General features: G+C 40.1%; 1 protein-coding gene across 1 annotated transcript; it reads left to right on the top strand.

The window, feature by feature from the left end:
• Positions 1-1741: 1741 nt before the first annotated feature.
• LOC120778966 (P protein) lies at positions 1742-3940 on the top strand. Its single transcript, XM_040111042.1, has one exon. The coding sequence runs from the start codon at positions 1742-1744 to the stop codon at positions 3938-3940; it is 2199 nt and encodes a 732-aa protein (XP_039966976.1).
• Positions 3941-18493: the final 14553 nt, after the last annotated feature.

Genomic DNA, 18493 nt, shown 5'->3' with positions numbered 1-18493 from the left:
GCGGTTACGCTGGCAATTCCTTGCCGACCGAATAGATGAAAACACTTCAGCTCTGAGAGTATTCGACGCAGTACCCGCCGGGGGAAGCAGATGAAGATCTCCACTCCGTTAAAATTACCAGTTGGAGAAGGATTTGGGTATATTCGGAATCTCTAATTGGCGCCGAACAGCGAAAGGGAAGAATGACTAGTGCGCTGCGGTAAACTCGGCTATAACTGAGTAAGCAGTGTCTTCATCAATAAAGATGCAGAAGTTCGGGTATACAAAGACGGGCAGACCGAAGCGACTATATTGAGTTAGCCTGTCACACTGATCGTTCATACAAGTATATTATGTTGTCAAATATCTCACTTCCGCCTTTTTGTCTTTTGAATTTCGCGGCTATATATAAGGCGATACAGAGCTCGTATCTGGCAATGCTATACATCTTTGAAAGGTCTTGACATAACCTGCAAAACGACGCTATGCGTGATTAGTTTGGATAGACGTGTAAACATGGAGTTCATTAACGCCGAAATTTGCGAGGATGGTACTCTATCACTTCGAACTGCGGAGGAATGGTTTCGACGATTCAGAGCGGGTGAAAACGACACCATGGATAAGCCAGCCAGCGGAAGACCGGTGACGACGAATACCGATTAAATCATGGAAAACATCGAGTTAGACCGGCATCTAGTGACAACGCCCAGGAAATGGAAGTTTGTCACCAAACCATTTTAAACCATCTGCAGAAGGCTGGATACACAAAAAAGCTTTACGTTTGGGTGCCGCATGATTTGACGCAAAAAAACCTTCCGGACCGACTCAACGCCTGCGATATGTTGCTAAAGCGGAACGAACTCGACCCATTTTTGAAGCGGATAGTGACTGGCGTTGAAAAAATGGATCACATACGACAATATCAAATGAAAACGGTCGTGGTCGAAGGCCGGTGAATCGTCCCAAACAGTGGCCAAGCCGGGATTGAGGGCCTGGAAGGTTTTGCTTTGTGTTTGGTGGGATCGAAGGGAATCATCCACTATGAGCAGCTCCCATATGGCCAGATGCTTAATTCTACCATCTACAGCGAACAACTGGACCGCTTGAAGCAGGCGATCGACCAGAAGCGTCCAGATTTGACCAACAGGAAGGGTGTAGTGTTTCACCAGGACAACGCCAGACCACACACTTCGTTGATGACTCATCAGAAGCTACGGGAGCTCGGATGGGAGGTTTTATCGCAGCCACCATATAGCCCGGACATAGCGCCAAGTGATTACAACCTCTTCATGTCCATGGTGAACGCCCTTGTTGGTGTAAAGTTGAACTCAAAAGAGGCTTGTGCAAAGTGGCTGTCCGAGTTCTTCGCAAATAAGGAGGGAGGCTTCTTCGAGGGGGATATTATAATGTTGGCGTCTAGATGGAAATGCTTTCAAATCATATCATCTGCCTTTTTAAAGTTATTAATTTTTACAGAAAATATTTTCTTAAGCACAAATTTGGAAAGCATTTTTTCTTTTGTAAATATACAATTTTTAGTTATAATAAATAGGTTCCACAAACTTTCGCACCCACAACACTGAACCCAAATGTCTTCAAACTTTAAAAAGCTGAAAACTAAGAAAAATGTCAAAGTTTTCATTTAATTGATATTTCATAAATTCAAAACTTTTTCTAAAGACAATAAAATAACTGAAAATATTTTAATTAAATGCAAATAGCCAACAAAAGTGTAAGCTTTCAGTGAGAACAAATCGATAGAATGGCTAACAAGGGCGAGGAAGAGGAAAAAAGTGATATTGATGACATTAATTTGGACGATGAAGAAGAGCCGCAGCCAGAGCGGAGAAAACGGATACGTATAGTTGTACCCGAAGAGGACGAGGTGTCAACGGCACCCAGAAGTAGATTACAAACGGTTTTCTATTATATAAAAATTGCATTTCTGTGCAGCGTTTGGCTAGTAATAGCAGTGCTGCTGCCGACGATGCCCATTGAGAAGATGGACGGACATCTGACAACAATTTTTCCAAATCAAACAAAAATCATAGTTATCGATCTGAAGCGCGTCACACGCACATCGCTGGGTTTAAGAGCGTACGGACCATTTCTTGTCAGCGTCCATGCATCGAATGTTGATCCGGGCATAAATAATCATATGACAGCATTTTTGGAGAAAGCGATTTACGCTGCCGACGGCGAAAGCATAACCAATATCATAGTTGTGTCGAATATACAATATTTTTTGCTGACCACCAGCGAACTCTTGAGTACCAATGTTGCGCCAGTAAAAGTGTACGGACATTTTGGGCTGACAAATTTCTCCACGGAGCAGGCAAACAATGTGCGACTGCGTCTGCACCTAGAGACAAATGTCGACACGGAAGTGACGATAAAGTATTTTTATGAACGTTCCTTGGATGCGCAAACTTGCATTATACTCGGCGCCCTAGTGTTGGCCTTCCTGTATATATCGATTGTTTGGGAGTTGGTGAATCGCACATTCGTCGCATTGATAGCGGCCACTTTGGCTATTGCGGTGCTGGGTTTTATGCGCTCATGGCCCGATATCGGTAAGATCATCAAATGGATGGACACGGAAACTCTGCTACTACTCTTCGGCATGATGATACTGGTTGGCGTACTTGCCGAATCGGGCATTTTCGATTATTTTGCCGTGCAGGCATATAAAATATCCCGGGGACACATTTGGCCGATGGTCAACATATTATGTTTCTTTACCGCAACGCTGTCGGCCTTTGTGGATAGCGTTACGATGATGCTGCTCATAACACCGATCATTGTCAAGCTGTGCGAGGTAATGCAAGCCGATCCGGTTTTGGTGCTGATGTTCCTCGTCATCTATGCAAATATCGGTGCGGCCTCGACGCCAGTCGGCGATCCGCCCAATATCATAATCACGACGAACTCCTTCATTGCCTCGCATAATGTGAACTTCAGCAACTTCATGGTGCACACGCTGCCCTGCGTGCTGCTAACGCTGCTGCAGACATACATACAGTTACGCTTGACGTTCCGCAAGTTGGGTGTCGTGCCGTACATAGCCGATGCTCAGAGTGAAATGCGTATGGGTGTGCACGCGTGGGAGCGCGCTGCCGCCGCCATACAGCCCTACTCGAAGGACACAAGACAGCTGCGCGATGTGCTTATGCATAAGGCGCAGCACGTTAAGCGACATATAAAGAGGCTGGGAAAGCGCCGCACTACGACAGCCAATTACAAGGAGACACTCACCGAACTGCGCACCTTCTACGGCATACGCAATAAGATTTTGCTCTTCAAGTCGATCATTGCATTCGCTTTTGTTATGACGCTATTTTTCATGCACTCCGTGCACGGCCTGCATCAGTTGTCGCTGGGTGAGTGCGCCCTTATGGGTGCGATAATGCTGCTGATACTGGCGGATGTGCGTGATATGGAGGCGATTTTGGGACGCGTCGAATGGTCAACGCTCATATTTTTCGGCTCCTTATTCGTGCTCATGGAGGCGCTTACCGAGATCGGCATCATTGCTGTGCTCGGTCATATGGTGGAGAATTTAGTACGCTCGGTGGATGAGGAGCAACGCTTGTTGGTCGCATTGCAGTTGATGCTGTGGGTGTCGGCGATTGCATCAGCGTTCCTCGACAATATACCGGTGACGACAATGATGATACGCATTGTGATATCGTTGTCACAAAATAAGGAACTCCATCTGCCGCTGCATCCATTGGTTTGGGCGCTGGCGCTGGGCGCATGCTTCGGCGGCAACGGTACTTTAATTGGCGGCTCCGCCAACGTGGTGACTGCTGGTGTTGCCGAACAACATGGTTATGCATTCACTTTTAAACGGTTCTTCATGGTGGGCTTTCCCGTCATGATCGGCAATGTGATCATCACATCCATATACCTTTATGTGTGTCACATTGTGTACGAATGGCATGATCCACCTATAAACTGATTTAAGCTTTTTGCACAATCAACCTAACATTAATAGTTAATATGTATTCAGTTTTGCTTATCAATATTTTATATACATAAGTTAAATCATGCAATTACTCGGCCAACAGCTTTTTATGAAATAAAGATTTTTTATGAAATAAAGACTCAACCCATCTGTCGTTTCTTCATTTCGCACGTAACTGTCATTTCAAAACTCCATGTGTATCTCTGGCCATTATCGTTTGTGTTATACTTCGCAGAGGAGGTCTCTGACAGATCAAGCCGATCGAACCGCAGTGGACACCTTCAACACTTGGCTTCCTACCTCTTCAGGTCTGCAAATCTTACGCAGATTCATTCCAACAAGTCACCAAGAAGTGTCAAGAGATCAATTGGTTGGCACTTTCTATATTTACAATGGTTCGTCATAAATTTACTACTTTAAAATGGCAGCTCTAGAGACGCTTTAAAGTCAGATGCCTAAGATTCAGTCAATATCTCGAAGTTCATCATTAATCGTAGACATAACGATCTCTATATCGTTAAATTAACAGATTTAGTTCCAGTCGGTCGATTTTTTCTCATCCGACCACATTCTGCATAAGATTTGTTGTGCATATTTCATAAACTTCTTACCGTCGTATTCAAATTGGCAATATGTTGTTACAATTCCAAGTTCCGCTTGGTTGGTTCGTGGATCGAACCTTTTGATGTCCATAAAATTGGGCCAAACTGAAATAATTTCCCGTATAGTAATATAAAATTTTTCGACAACTTGAGTTTATAACTAAAGTAGTATAACTTTTGAGCTCTTCTTAACAAGAGCTGGAAATAATGTCCATTTAACGAAGATGTCTCAACAGTAATAGTCAAAAATTTCTAGCAAACTAACTTATCCATCATCAACGCAGCTAGGATTGGTGACGACCATAAATAACTAAACAGAGATCGGAGAACAGTTGGCTAAGTTTTTAATCTATTTGTAGCAGCTCATAAGAATTTATATTATATGGTATAAAAATTATAAGATTTCTTGATAAAAACACTTCCCAGTCAGTTTTATGATTGCTGACTGGCTATTGTTTGAACACAGATCAAACATGAATGGATCACCAAAGTGAAGTTACGCCATATTCTGAAAATATGTTTTAAAGTTTTTCTCCAATAAAGGCGAGCTCTCAAAATAGACAGTTAAAAACTCAAATAGTGTTTAAGATCCTGATATTGTCTCAATACCAATCACACTCAAAGCTAATTACAAAATTACCACACAAAATCGATCCATTCTTGAAAAGGATGGTTATTGGGGATGAAAAGTTGGTCACTTCCAAAGTCAAGTGTAAATCATCAGGGTTTAATCGCGGTGAGCGGAGGTAAAACGTGGCCAAGCTCGGATTGACGGTTGAGAAGGTTTTTCCAGGAGCTTCGGAGAATTGGCAGGGAGTCATTTGCTGCTCCTCTACATTCAAGATCTTAAAGCGAACATGTGCCGTCAACAATTGTACCTTCTGAAGGAAGCAATCCAGGAAGTAATCCCAGCAGCGGCCAGCTTTGACCTAAAGGAGAGACAACACGCATCAATAATGACTCGTCAGCTGTTTCAGGATCTTGACCTGGATATTTTTATGCATCCACCTTATAGCGCTGATCTCGCAACGAGTGATTGCTACCTGTTCCTGTCTATAGCGAATGATTTGCTGCCGAAAAATTTGCCAAAAAAGAAGCCTTTGAAAATACATACACTGTTCCCAGTTTTGTCAAAAGAGATGAGGAACTCTATAAGAGTGACATGATGAAGTTAGCTTCCAAATTGCAATAAGTTATCGAACAGAGCTGTCCTGTCCTAAATTAGATCACTCCAACCATGCTAAAGAAATCCTACAATTTAATGCAAAAATAATAATTTTTTTCAATAGCCTTTTTTGACAGATCACGCGAGAGTCGTCTCAAGTCGTTATGCTATTTTTGTTCCGCTTCAACTTATGGTCAAAATAATCGGCCTACTAAGCGTACTATTCGCAACACCATCATCCATCTTGACACCCAGCATTCATTATTGGATAATATTCGACCGAATAGACCACGTCCAGCACGCAGTGAATAAAATTTAACAACCATAGGTGAGAGTGTACACGAAGACCGTGGAGAGTCGATTTGACGCCGTTCCCAGCAACTCGGACCGACGTATCGAACGACTGGGCGCATTTCACGTCGAGATCTTAAATTAAAAGCGTACAAAATTCAGTTTGTTCAAGAACTGAAGGCGATCGACCTTCCTAAGCCACATCGCTTCCCTCTATGGGTTTTTGAAAAGTTCCAAAAATATCCGACGTTTCCGACCCAAATTTTATTCTGCGATTAGGCCCATTTCATCCCATGATAACCGACTATTTGATGCCTGAAATTGCAGCTCGTGATCTCGGCGACATTTGGTTTCAACAAGCCGGCGCCCACTTCCACACATCGCATCAATCAATGGATTTATTCAAAGAATACTTCGGTGAGGAGATAATTTCAAGTTTTTGGCCGGTCGATTGGCCACTAAGATCGTGTAATATCGTACCGTTAGCCTTTTTCCTGTGGGGATATGTAAAGTCTAATGTCTATGCGGACACTCCCGCTTCAAGTCAGGCTAGAGCAAAACAACAATCAAAATGCTCGAACGAGTTATCGAAAATTGGATTCAACGGATGGACCATCTGAGAAATAGCTGCGGCCAACATTTGAAAGAAATAATTTACAAAAGAGAAATGACAAAGGATGTTCTTTTGAATGATAATAAACATTCCTCATTAAATTTGAATTTTCTGTGTTTATTCATTAAAAAGTAGGGAACCTCGAAATTGATCACCCTTTATTATAAAGAGCAAAGCGCTGCTTCTAAATCGTATATTCATATTTTCAATACTGCCAGTGTTCTCCTGAGCTGAGCCTGATTAAGAATTCTAACATAAATCAATTAATGTTTTCCACTGAAAGCAACACTATAATCCAGAATACACAGTATATATCATAAAAACTGACCAATCAAAATCAAGACAATGAACTTTTATACACTTTTATGCTATAAGAAGTTCACCTGTGAGAGATATTATAGCTCCAGTACAGCGGAAGTTGACATTTTTCCTTTTTTTTTATAAATATTTCCACTCGAAGCACCTTTGAAAAGAAAATGGCATTACGTAGGCGATGGATACTTGCATTCAAAATTCTAACATTCGCTCTATATTTCCTCCAGCTCATCAATGGAGCGTATTCGCGCGCGAATATCAATCGCAATTAAGCGCCCACCACACACATACAAACACACACACGTATACATGTATATTTATATATAAATTGAGGTGGGAATATGTTTGGCAGCACGGCATCAACGTGGCATCGGCAATAATAGTTCGGTCGTGAGATGCGTGACTCGCTGCCGTACTGTGTAGCATGATTTTGCTCATTGATGCGCCGTTGATGCGCCGCTGATGCAAGGAGTTTAATAGGAACGGACGCTGCGACGCGCATTGCGCCGCTCAAACCGAAGTAAACAAATATTGCCGTGCTTTGAATGCTTTCCATTTTCGAAAATTAAATGTTTGCCAACTGCAACAGCCGCAGCGAATGCAAATGCAAAAACAACAACAACAACAAGGCAGCGGCAGCGAAATTTGCAACAGTTTTTGTGCCGCTTTGCCGCTTAGTGGGATTTGGCAACGCGGCGCATCTGCATTTCTCGTTTTATTTCATTTTGTTTTGGTCGTGTTTTTGTTTTTTTTTTTTCGTTGCTGTTCTCAACCATCAAGTCGCTTTGTGTGGGAACAAATACGACGGCCGAAAGTTGGCGTTATTGAAACAGCAGTGAAGCAACATTTTAAAATTGCTCCAACTTCCCTCCATCCCACCTCCCTGTACATACAAACACACACGAGTCCACACACATTCGCACACGCCTTTAGAGACGCCGTTAGAGCCGCGGCGTGAGCGACTCTTTGCTTGTGACCGCAACGCATTCTCGCTATGCACTTGTTTGCTGCGGTTTTCCGCAACTTCTTCAATGTCGATCTGTTGTGTGGTTTTAAATTTCCCAGACGCATGCGAAATTCCTGACGGTAGTAGGAGGCGTGGCCTGTGAAATAACATGCTTGCGTATTTGCCGACCAAAAAAAGTGCGAAATTGAAAAGATGATGCCGTTGAAAGAATTCGAAACACATGCTTAGTGGGAAGGTAAGGCACAGCACATTTCTTCCACGCTCAGACAAGCAACAACAACACGATATGTGGACGAGAAGCGCGAGGTTGCAAAATTTAATAACAAAAGAATTGAAAGAATAATTTGAATTTGAAAAAATTTAAATAAATGATATAGTATGTGAAGAAACAATAACTGAACTTACAAAAATATGTATTCGGCGGCACCGAAACTACGCTTCACAGGCTCATAGTTGTACTACAGTGGGCAGAAACTAGTAAGACTTTGTTCATAATTTTAAACATCTTACTTAATTCTTCAAAATCTATGTCGTCCTCCTCAAAGTAATCCCACTTGGCCTAAATGCACTTGAGCCAACATTTTATCCGATCTTCGAAACAGTTTTTGAAGTCAGTTTCCGGAATACCCTTAAATGGGCCTAACGATTCACGCTTAATGTCTTCATTGACTCAAAGCGGTTTCCCCGGACCGGTCGTTTGTGTTTGCTAAATAGCGAAAGTCACACGAAGCTTAATCAGGGGAATACGGCAAAAACTAAGAGTTGGCGACCCCTAATTCCTTCCTCTTTTACAATTAGCTTTGTGCAAACGACGCATAACACTCGAATAGTATTCCTTATTAACAGTTTTGTCGATCGGAGTGCACCACACTTCGATAATCGAAAAAAACTGTCAACATAACCTTGATTTTCGACCTGATTTGATGTGTTTTTCTCGACTTCAGCTTACCTTTGACACAATATTCCCATGATTGTCTGTTTCCCGGTCGTAAGCATAGATCAAAGACTCATCGCCAATAATAATACGTTTCATGACATGCTAGTAGTCGGAAAGCATTGTTTTACAGACGTTAACGCGAGACGAATTTTGTTCAACGATGAGACTCAATGGGTATGTACATGAGCAAAATTGCCGCATTTGGGACGAAGAACAACTTGAAGAGATTCATTAGCTGCCATCTCAATTAGCAAAAATAACGGTTTAGTGCGGTTTGTGGGCCGGTGGAATCATCGGTCCGTATTTCTTCAAAAATGTTTTTCAAAAATATTGAGTGATTTTGAAACCAATCGTGCCTTCACTTTTCTTAGGCTCAAATGATCTTGTAAAATGGTGTTCACTGATTCTTCAGATATTCCAACGATGCCAGTATGATCTCTAACCGTTAATCGTCGATTTTCAAGTACCAAGCTCTTAATTTTGTTGATGTGTTGATCATCAGTTGATGGTCGTCCTGGATGTGGACGTTCCGGCACCCAAAATTTAATTCCACACACACTATTTGTTGCACACGGTGGTATACATATCCTATAGTGTTCCGATCTGGACATTTGACCTTCAAGCGTTGCTTTTTATAGCAATATGTGCCAAGATTCATGAAGATATCTTGAAAAATAGAAAAGTTTTCTATGTAAGGGCTTGATGTGTATCAGTCAGTTTCGATATCGGCAGTTCCGACAAATGCGCAGTTTCTTGAGACAAAAAGGACGTATACAAATTTCGAAACGATATCTCAAAAACTAACTGGTTGGAGTATACACAGACGGGCGGAGAGACTGACATGACTAAATCGACTCAGCTCTTGACGCTGATAATTTATGTACTTCGTGTTAAACTTCATATACATATCTTGTTTAGGGTATAAAAAAAAACCTAATTTATAATTCCAAAAACGGCGTGACTAATTTGTTGGAGCTCTGATTTGTTTAAAAATTCAAATATCGGTAAGATTCCTTTAAAAAAGATAATCACGAAGGATATCTGTATACATAGAAATGCCTAATTTTTTGTGAAAAAATATCGGCTAATCAAAAAAAAAGTAGGAAAAATACAATGTGAGCTTGCATTCAATTCTAACATAACAGAATTAATCCATTTAATTAAATCCGAATATTCAGGTAGCGCAAAAGTCAACTTCACTTCAAGGTTCTCGACAGAATTCAAACAACGAAAATTCAAAATTATAGAGACTTTGTAATCGCAAGAAGCCGAGGTCCACTAAGTAGCAACATTAAATTTTGGCCCAGCACTTGCATAAGAAATTGGAAATTTTGAGAAATGAATACCCAGCTGCCCACTTTGATTCATATAACCAATCCAAGACAACGTATGGATATGTTTACCGGCTAACAAAACAAGCTTACGTTCATTTGTAAAGAAAGAAAAATGCACACTAAACTTGAATTCGATATTGAGAAAGCGGTGTTAGCGGAAGAAGATCAGAGTTGTCTCAGAAATTAATAGGAAACTAAGACCTTGAGCTATAGCTTCTTAGGAACCTTTTCTATTTCAAAGTCTGAAAGCTAGTTTGAAATAAGCTTCTTTTGTAGTGTTTTTTTCAATAGAAAAATCATTCGCCATAAACAGAAAAAGCTCACTTAAAATCGCTTAATGACAGGTTCGTACTATTAGGGCTGGCGAGTCACTATCGATGTGTGTGTCTCTTCTGTTTGGCAGACACGACCGTTATTGGTCGAATTCTTTCTTCAAATGGTCCAATTTCGTGTCGTATCAAGTGTTTGGCCATAGGAGAGCTGTTCTTAGTAAATGCTTTCTCTATGATCAATTATAACACATATAACCCATTACGTGATTAAACATACCATCAGAGAACGTAAAAGAATAGAGAAGGTTCACGGTACGTTCTCTGATACCATGTGATAGGTGTGGAACTTCGTTAAAACATATTATGCCTGAATGTAGGCAACGTTTTTGGCTATCTTTTCTGATCGCTGAAAATCTAAAATAAAATCTAGCCTACGTTTAGGCGAAAGTTATATTCTTTTTCTAAAATGTATTATAGAAAGTCTTAAGCCACTTTAAATACAATTTTCAACCCTGAAGAAAAGGTCCTTAACCCAGATCGGCGTACAAAACTCGTCCGAATTCTTGTGTTCCATGTAAAAGGTTGTTGATATAAAACCACAAGATTCTTTTATAAAAAATGAATGATACAACAACACCATAACTATCGGAGAGTATACATCCTTGTATAATATGTATCTCTGTATAAGAATGTAGCTATCCTGAAATGGGAGCACAACAGATCATTCACATCAGACGACTGCATTGTTCCATTATTAATTGAATTTAAGTTAAAACTTGCATAACATTTATTCTGGCCACATTTAATGGCAGACAATTAGCTTTCATTTGTCGAAACATGTTTACAACAAAAACGAAAGTTCTGCTGTTTGTGCCACAAAAGTTTTACAAATTATCCACACCTCTTTAAACAGTTAAAAGCAGCTACAAACACAGATGAATACACAATAACAACAATCAAAACAACAGCAACATTTACAAAAATAAAAACAAACAAATTTTAAAACATTTTTAATTAACGAATGCAAAAGTTTCGGTAAGGTTGAGTGAATTGAGTTGAAATGCTGAATGCGGCCGCAGAACGCGGTTTCACGAGCCGACGCGACGAAGGATAATGGGTGAAGTAAAACGTCGTGAACGGATAGGCGAGTGTAATGGTTAATGTACGCGGCTGCATTGCAGATGCCTTACTTTAATGAGTTAAAGGATTGGTTTGTTGTTGTGCTTGAAAGTAAGACCAAGCAAAACAAGAAGATTAATTCGCTGTTTTTGGTGTTTTTGTTTTTCAGTTTCTTGTAACTTGTGAATGAAGTATATGCTATGAATGAAGTATATGCTCAACTTTTTCGCCGAATATTTAAGAAACATCCAAGAGGCGACGCTATTTTGAGCCATTCTAAAAGGAAGAACAGTCTACCCATAGTAAAAACTGATTTGAGTTTAATATCAAATCTCATTGTTGAAATTCACGCAAGTGAGAAAAGTTCTCTGAGCCCCATTCACTTGGGAGGGACCAGAAACGATTCTTTTACATATGGCTCAAGCAGCTCAAGCAGCTCATGACATTCCGGTCCTAGATCAGGTATAATCTGAGTAGCAAAAAAACATCAATTTGAAGGCGAACTAAAGTGACAACAGCCTCGAATGAGAGACCACTCTTTTGATTGCAGACACTAGGCTCAAGTAGGAATTATAAATAACTATATTACTCGACGTTATCTTTCAAATTAAAGATCCTACAAGGCTTAAAACTACACCCGAATGAATGATGAAAAACTTTAGCATATGATCAAATTTGACCCGGACTGACAAAAAACATTCATTTTCACTTACATATGTACATATTTTAATATACTTGTAATACAAAACTCCATTATCGCATTCAAAATGGTATCCGTAGCCAATCTAATTTTCCATCCACTAAGTCTGGGCTAGGATGGCCTTTAGTGCCCTCAGCGAATTTTCTGTTGTATACCCTACTTACTTGTTTACGAGAACTAGTCCCTCAGTTTTTGAGATATCGATCTGAAATTTTAGACACATTGTTTTCACCCCAATAAGTTGCTCTTTTGTCGGAACCACCGAAATTTTCTGAATTTTTACACAGCGTGATCCCCAGGAGCAAATTCTTAAAAAAAGGGTACGATTCAAAAATGACAAGTACTTTATTATTTTATTGCTTCCAAACTTTGTGAAACACGATTTCTTTTATGAAGCTAGTTCCGCAATAAAATATTGTATTAAACCAAGTTTTCAAGGTCAAGTGTCGTTTTCTTATTCTTCCTGCAACTAGTCTACTCGGTGTTCTGTGTAACGACCGGTATTAATAACTGATTGATCTCATAACATTAATCTCCGACGATGGCTTACACAGCCCAAAGCTCGAGATGGCCATTTAAGGTCTCCAAAAATAATAATAAACAAATATTTCGAACAAAAAATTTTTAACGACATGGAAAATGGAGAACTCTAACTAATCCTCCACGGTTTCCACTAAAGAGTGATCCATATCGAAGTTAACTACTTTTTTAAGGAAAAAACACAGAAACTTCGAAGGTAATGGGAAATATTTATTATCTGTCGAAAAAACATTATTTGGCATTTATTTTTCGAAGATTAACTCTTTCAAATGTTGGCCGCGGCTACATTTCAGATGGTCTATCCTTTGAGTCTAATTTTCAATGACTCGTAAGCATTTGGATTGGTAACTGGCGAATGACAAGCGTGATGTTTTGCTCAAAGGCCTGAATCGAAGCGCGATTTTCCGCACAGACTTTAGACTTTACATATCCTCACAGAAAAAGTCTAGCGGTGTGATAACATACGATCTTGGTTACCAATCGACGGGCCCAAAACGTGAAATTAACTACTCACCGAATAAAGCCATTAATTAATGGAATATGTGGGAAGTGGCGCCGTCTTGTTAAAGCCCAATTTCGCCAAGATCACGAGCTTCAATTTCAGGCATCAAATATTCAGTTATGATGACGCAATAATAGCCGCCATTGACGATTACATTCTCACCGGCATCAAATATGAAGAAATATGGACCAATGATTCCACCGGCCCACAAGCCACACCAAACCGTTGTTTTCTCTGGATAAAATAGTAGCTCTTGAATTTCTTCGGGCTGCTCGTCGTCTCAAATGCGGCAACTTTGCTTGTTTACATACCCATTGAGCTAGAAATGGGCCTCATCGCTGAAGAAAGTTTGGTTCCAAAAGGTTTGATTTGTAAACGTCGTTCAGGCATAAGTCTTTCCAAGATGAAATGACAAACAATATTGAACAAAAGTAACATGACAGCTTGACACAACTCACGCGTGATCTTGTCAAAAAAGGCAATTGAAGAAAGTACCGCTACTTGTATCACCCGTTATTAAATGTATATTATACAATTTCAGTGTTAATTTTTACATAAATGGCAACAATGTGCCTAAATATTTATTTAAACATATCCAATTAGCCGATTATATCATGTTCAAGCCTACAGCGTGCTGTTCGCCCCACGAGAGCACTTATACCCGCACATATAAATGTTTTCAAATTCAAAACAACACATTTCTAATGTTATTCAATTAGAGGTGTTGTGCGTTAGGCGCCGAGGTCAGGTTTAATTCTGAAACACCAACCCAAATCGGTAGATAAAACAAGCGCGCACACACATGCAAATACTTACATATGAAAGCTCTATTAACGAATAATGCCATGAATTTGCTTGCTTTAAATTGCCAGTGTCTCCTGCAGGATGTTGTCACCATGCACCCTATAACACATGTAAATATGTATGTCCCTCATAAAATTGCAAGAGACAGCCTACAGTGTCAATTCATTGGCAAGACAACCCCTAGAGCACTTAAATGCACCTGCTTTCGGTGTGAAAATAAATAATTTTGCCAGTTTTCTCCGTTGGCGCCAATAAACAACTCACACACACATACATACGCTTCACCTTATTTACTATTTAGTGTCGTAAATTCATGCTACAACAGCTACAAGAACAGCATTAGGTGTAAGGCACAACGGTAACGACAGCACCAGATTATATTACCAGAATTAATTGCTTTAAGAAAACAGACAATACAACAACAACAACAAATATAAATGTATAGCATAGTAACTGCTTGCGTAACAACGTTTTGGCCTGCTCTGTCATGGACAGCACACTGTTACACCAACAACAAGTGCCAGCAATTGCTCAGCAACGGGGTTGATTATTATTCAATCAGAGGAGCGGGCAACACGTGCCAAAGTTGCTACTCTGTCTCAAGTTTATGCAAAGGATTTTACGTGATTCCCTTAATTGAAAGTCGATACATTGTATGCAAATGCCGAGAGGCTTTAAGTGGCAGTCGTGAATATTGATTTTGTCATGCCAAAGTTTTTACTGACAAGTATGTAAGAGGATGTGGAATGGAACAAAATCCAGAATTTAGCAAGAACACATACTTAAGTGTGGTGTATGAAGATACTTAGGCCTAGTTGGTGCACAGAAAAATCATTGCGCATGAAAGAAAGGGGGAAGTAAAAATGGTGCAGGACATTATTGATTCTTGATGAAATCACTCCGATAATGCTTACAATGTTAAAATTTCTAGTGTGTCTAAAAAACCGACTATATTAATAGTTTTAAATTTTAAAAGAATTTTTCATAAATATTTACAATACACAGTAAAATGTTTGAAGAAGCAAATACAATATTTTTGGAGTTACACGTGATCTTCGCCGGCGCTAAAAAGGTCTTCCGCTGCTACAATAATTCCGGCCTTCTTCGTGGATAACCCTAAAAAATAATTCACTACAAGGTGATGGCCTATGATTGAAAAAAATGTCTGAATTTTTTAAAAAGTTTAATTTTGATTCGATTTTAGATGATATCAAATATTACATCATTGGTCATTGGTTGGAGAACTATAATCAGAAAAAGTAAAGCTTTGATGGTGATCGCAGACACAGTTGTGAAGAAGCCATTAAAGAGACGTTGGAACACCTTCTCTGCTTCTGTCCGGCCTTACTTAGAGCTCAGCTTAGATATATAGGACTTGCTGAAGTAGATGTCAAGTCTCCATTAAACTGTGCACAAAGCGTTATTTTCCTGTATGAGGATATATCATATTCGGCTCGTATTAAACTAAACTCCATCTGCCATTACGAAGGATTTCCAGATCTTCATACATATATGTGGCGTGACAGCCAGCCTTACTTAATCTATTAATCTCATTAAATTTCAAATATTTAGTTTAGAGAAAAGCGTGTTTAAAGAATTACCGATGGAGCTAATTGAACCGAGCACCCACACTTTGGAAGGCTGCAACGCAAGGACTCAAAGAAATGGTACATTTTTGGTAGAATGAATTAGAGTTCAAGAGCCCGCCAGTCGTTTCTTCTTTTCGCAATGTGGCGCCAATTGGAGATTCCAACCGAAGCCACGTCCTGCTCCACATGGTCTTTCCAACGGAATGGAAGTCTTTCTCTTCCTCTGCTTCCTCAGGTGGGTACTGCGTCGAATACTCTCAGAGCTGGAGTATTTTTGTCCATTCGGACAACATGCCTCTGCACCATATAGCAGGACCGGAATAATGAGTGACTTATAAAGGGTTTTTGTTCACCGAGAGAGGACTTTACTTCTCCATTGCCTACTCAGTCCAAAGTAGCACCTGTTGGCAAGAGTTATTCTGCGTTGGATTTCGGGTCGTTATTGTTGGTGTTAATGCGTGTTAATTCTTCGCCTTTACATAAATACAGAGATTCCTACTTAGGAGCTCTGAGGAAGATTTGTATTAAATGTTACCAAGAGCTTCACATTGATCATTTAGCTTAAAGGGAAAGGATCTTAACAATAACATTATTACTTAACTATACAAAATGCCATATGTTGGCGAAAGACCTGTGACGACGAATACCAATCAAATCATGGAAAACATCGAGGTAGACCGGCATGTGGCATCTCGTGACATCGCCCAGAAGATGGGAGTTAGGCACCAAACCATTTTAAACCATCTGCAGAAGGCTGGATACACAAAAAAAACTTGATGTTTGGGTGCCGCATGATTTCACGCAAAAAAACCTTCTGGACCGAATCAACGCCTGCGATATGCTGCTTTGAAGCGGATGGTGACTGACGACGAAAAATGGATCACATACAACAATATCAAGTGAAAACGGTCGTGGTCGAAGGCCGGTGAATCGTCCTAAACAGTGGCCAAGCCGGGATTGGAAGGTTTTGCTGTGTGTTTGGTGGGATTGGAGGAGATTCATCCACTATGAGCGGCTCCCATATGGCCAGACGCTTAATTCTACCATCATTTACTGCGATCAACTGTACCCCTTGAAGCAAGCGATCGACCAGAAGCATCCCGAATTGGCCAACACGAAGGGTGTAGTGTTCCACGAGGACAACGCCAGACCACAAACTTCATTGATGACTCGTCAGAAGCTACGAGAGCTCGGTTGGGAGGTTTTATCGCATCCACCATATAGCCCGGACATAGCGCCAAGTGATTACCACCTGTTCCTGTCCATGGCGAACGACCTTGTTGGTGGAAACTTGTTGTCATCAGAAAGATAGGAACAGATCTCAACATCACTTGTGGATCGACTCAAAACATTTTGGTAATTGTTTTGAGTTAGAATCATGTCAATGATAGACTCGTACCAAAAGACCTGCATCTTTTACAAAAACGACATCGAGTTGAGGTCGAAAACAAGATTCTTGATAACATAGCAGAAGACGCTTCATTGATCAAACGCATCATCATTGGTGACGAGTAATAAGTTTAGGTATACGACGTCGAAATTCTCCGAAAATCTAGCGAATGTCGCTACAAAAATGAGCCAAAATCGGAAAACTTATAATTCAGTCTCTTCAGACTGATGCCTCATTCCAGTCGAAGCTTAAAACAAATGATTAAAAGCTTGTATTAAACGTTAACTCAGAAAGGTATTTTATGTCGATAATAAAGATTTGTATTGAAATATTTTTTTTCTAGATCCGGGTCAATTTTGATCATACATATATTTGAAGCCAAATATTTTAAAAGGTTATAATTAATACAAATTGAAAAGCTTATTAAAATAAAACGGCGAGATATACAAAATTTTGGTTTTTGGTGGTCCCAAAGTCTAATTAATACTTTCAATTTAACAAAACAGAAATAATAATGTGCAATATTTATGTATATACATATGTATAGACGTTTACATACATATGTATAAAACAAAGCCGCAGCGGATAAGTCACGACTTACTCTACGCCGCGGTTAAAATGCAGCTTTCGGACCGCCCTTCCTTTACCTTTGTTCCCTTGAAATCCAACATGCCTGCGTTGGTATCAGTGTATATATCTACTTTATAGAGTAGTAACAACTTTTCGTAACTTAGCCATTCTGCTGCGCTTGGTTGAATTTGACATGCCCGCATATTTGCACGCCAACCGATAATTATCGCTCGCGTCGTAAATGCGGTCAGAGGTTGCGCGCAAACTTAGCCCAGCCAACACACTGCGGTAACTAAATAAATACAAAAACAAAAAGATACTCTTTAAAGCTTTGCTTTTGCTTTTGATTTTGTTGTTGTTTTGTTTACGCATTCCGCGCAGCGTTTGTTGGCTGAAGTTATTCCTTTGATTTTTCGTGGAGTTAAGTTTTGTAGTAGGTCTCTTTTGGCAGCGAGTTGTTGGGATCTCTGCAGTTAATTTGGCGTAACCACCTTATTTTTGCACCAGAAGTACAAATTCTTACCGCCAACACACAGCTATATGCATGTTGGAACAGTCGTATGCACAATAAGAACTCATATATGAGCATATGCCTACTTTTTATTTAATTTCTTTCTTTTATGTTGTTGCTTGTAGTTTCTCCTTGTTCATTTCATTTGTGTTGCGCTTTTGTTTTAGTGTCGGCTTGCGCATCTGAAACTGATATGTTGCGAAAGGAAGCGTTTCCAGGCGCTGCCGGCGGGCAGTACGGCCACATAAATGAAACACCTGATAGTGAGCAGGTGGACTTTTCGGTATTGCACACGCGCATGCGCTCAGCATGCTCACAGGAATGCA

Source organism: Bactrocera tryoni, chromosome 5 (assembly GCF_016617805.1).
Source record: "Bactrocera tryoni isolate S06 chromosome 5, CSIRO_BtryS06_freeze2, whole genome shotgun sequence".
NCBI classification, from domain to species: domain Eukaryota; kingdom Metazoa; phylum Arthropoda; class Insecta; order Diptera; family Tephritidae; genus Bactrocera; species Bactrocera tryoni.
Note: the sequence above shows the minus strand (reverse complement) of the source record. Positions and strands in the feature narration are given on the sequence as shown.

Coding starts and splice junctions, on each gene's coding strand:
- LOC120778966 (XM_040111042.1), top strand. CDS start 1,742: ATGGCTAACAAGGGCGAGGAAGAGGAAAAAAGTGATATTGATGACATT.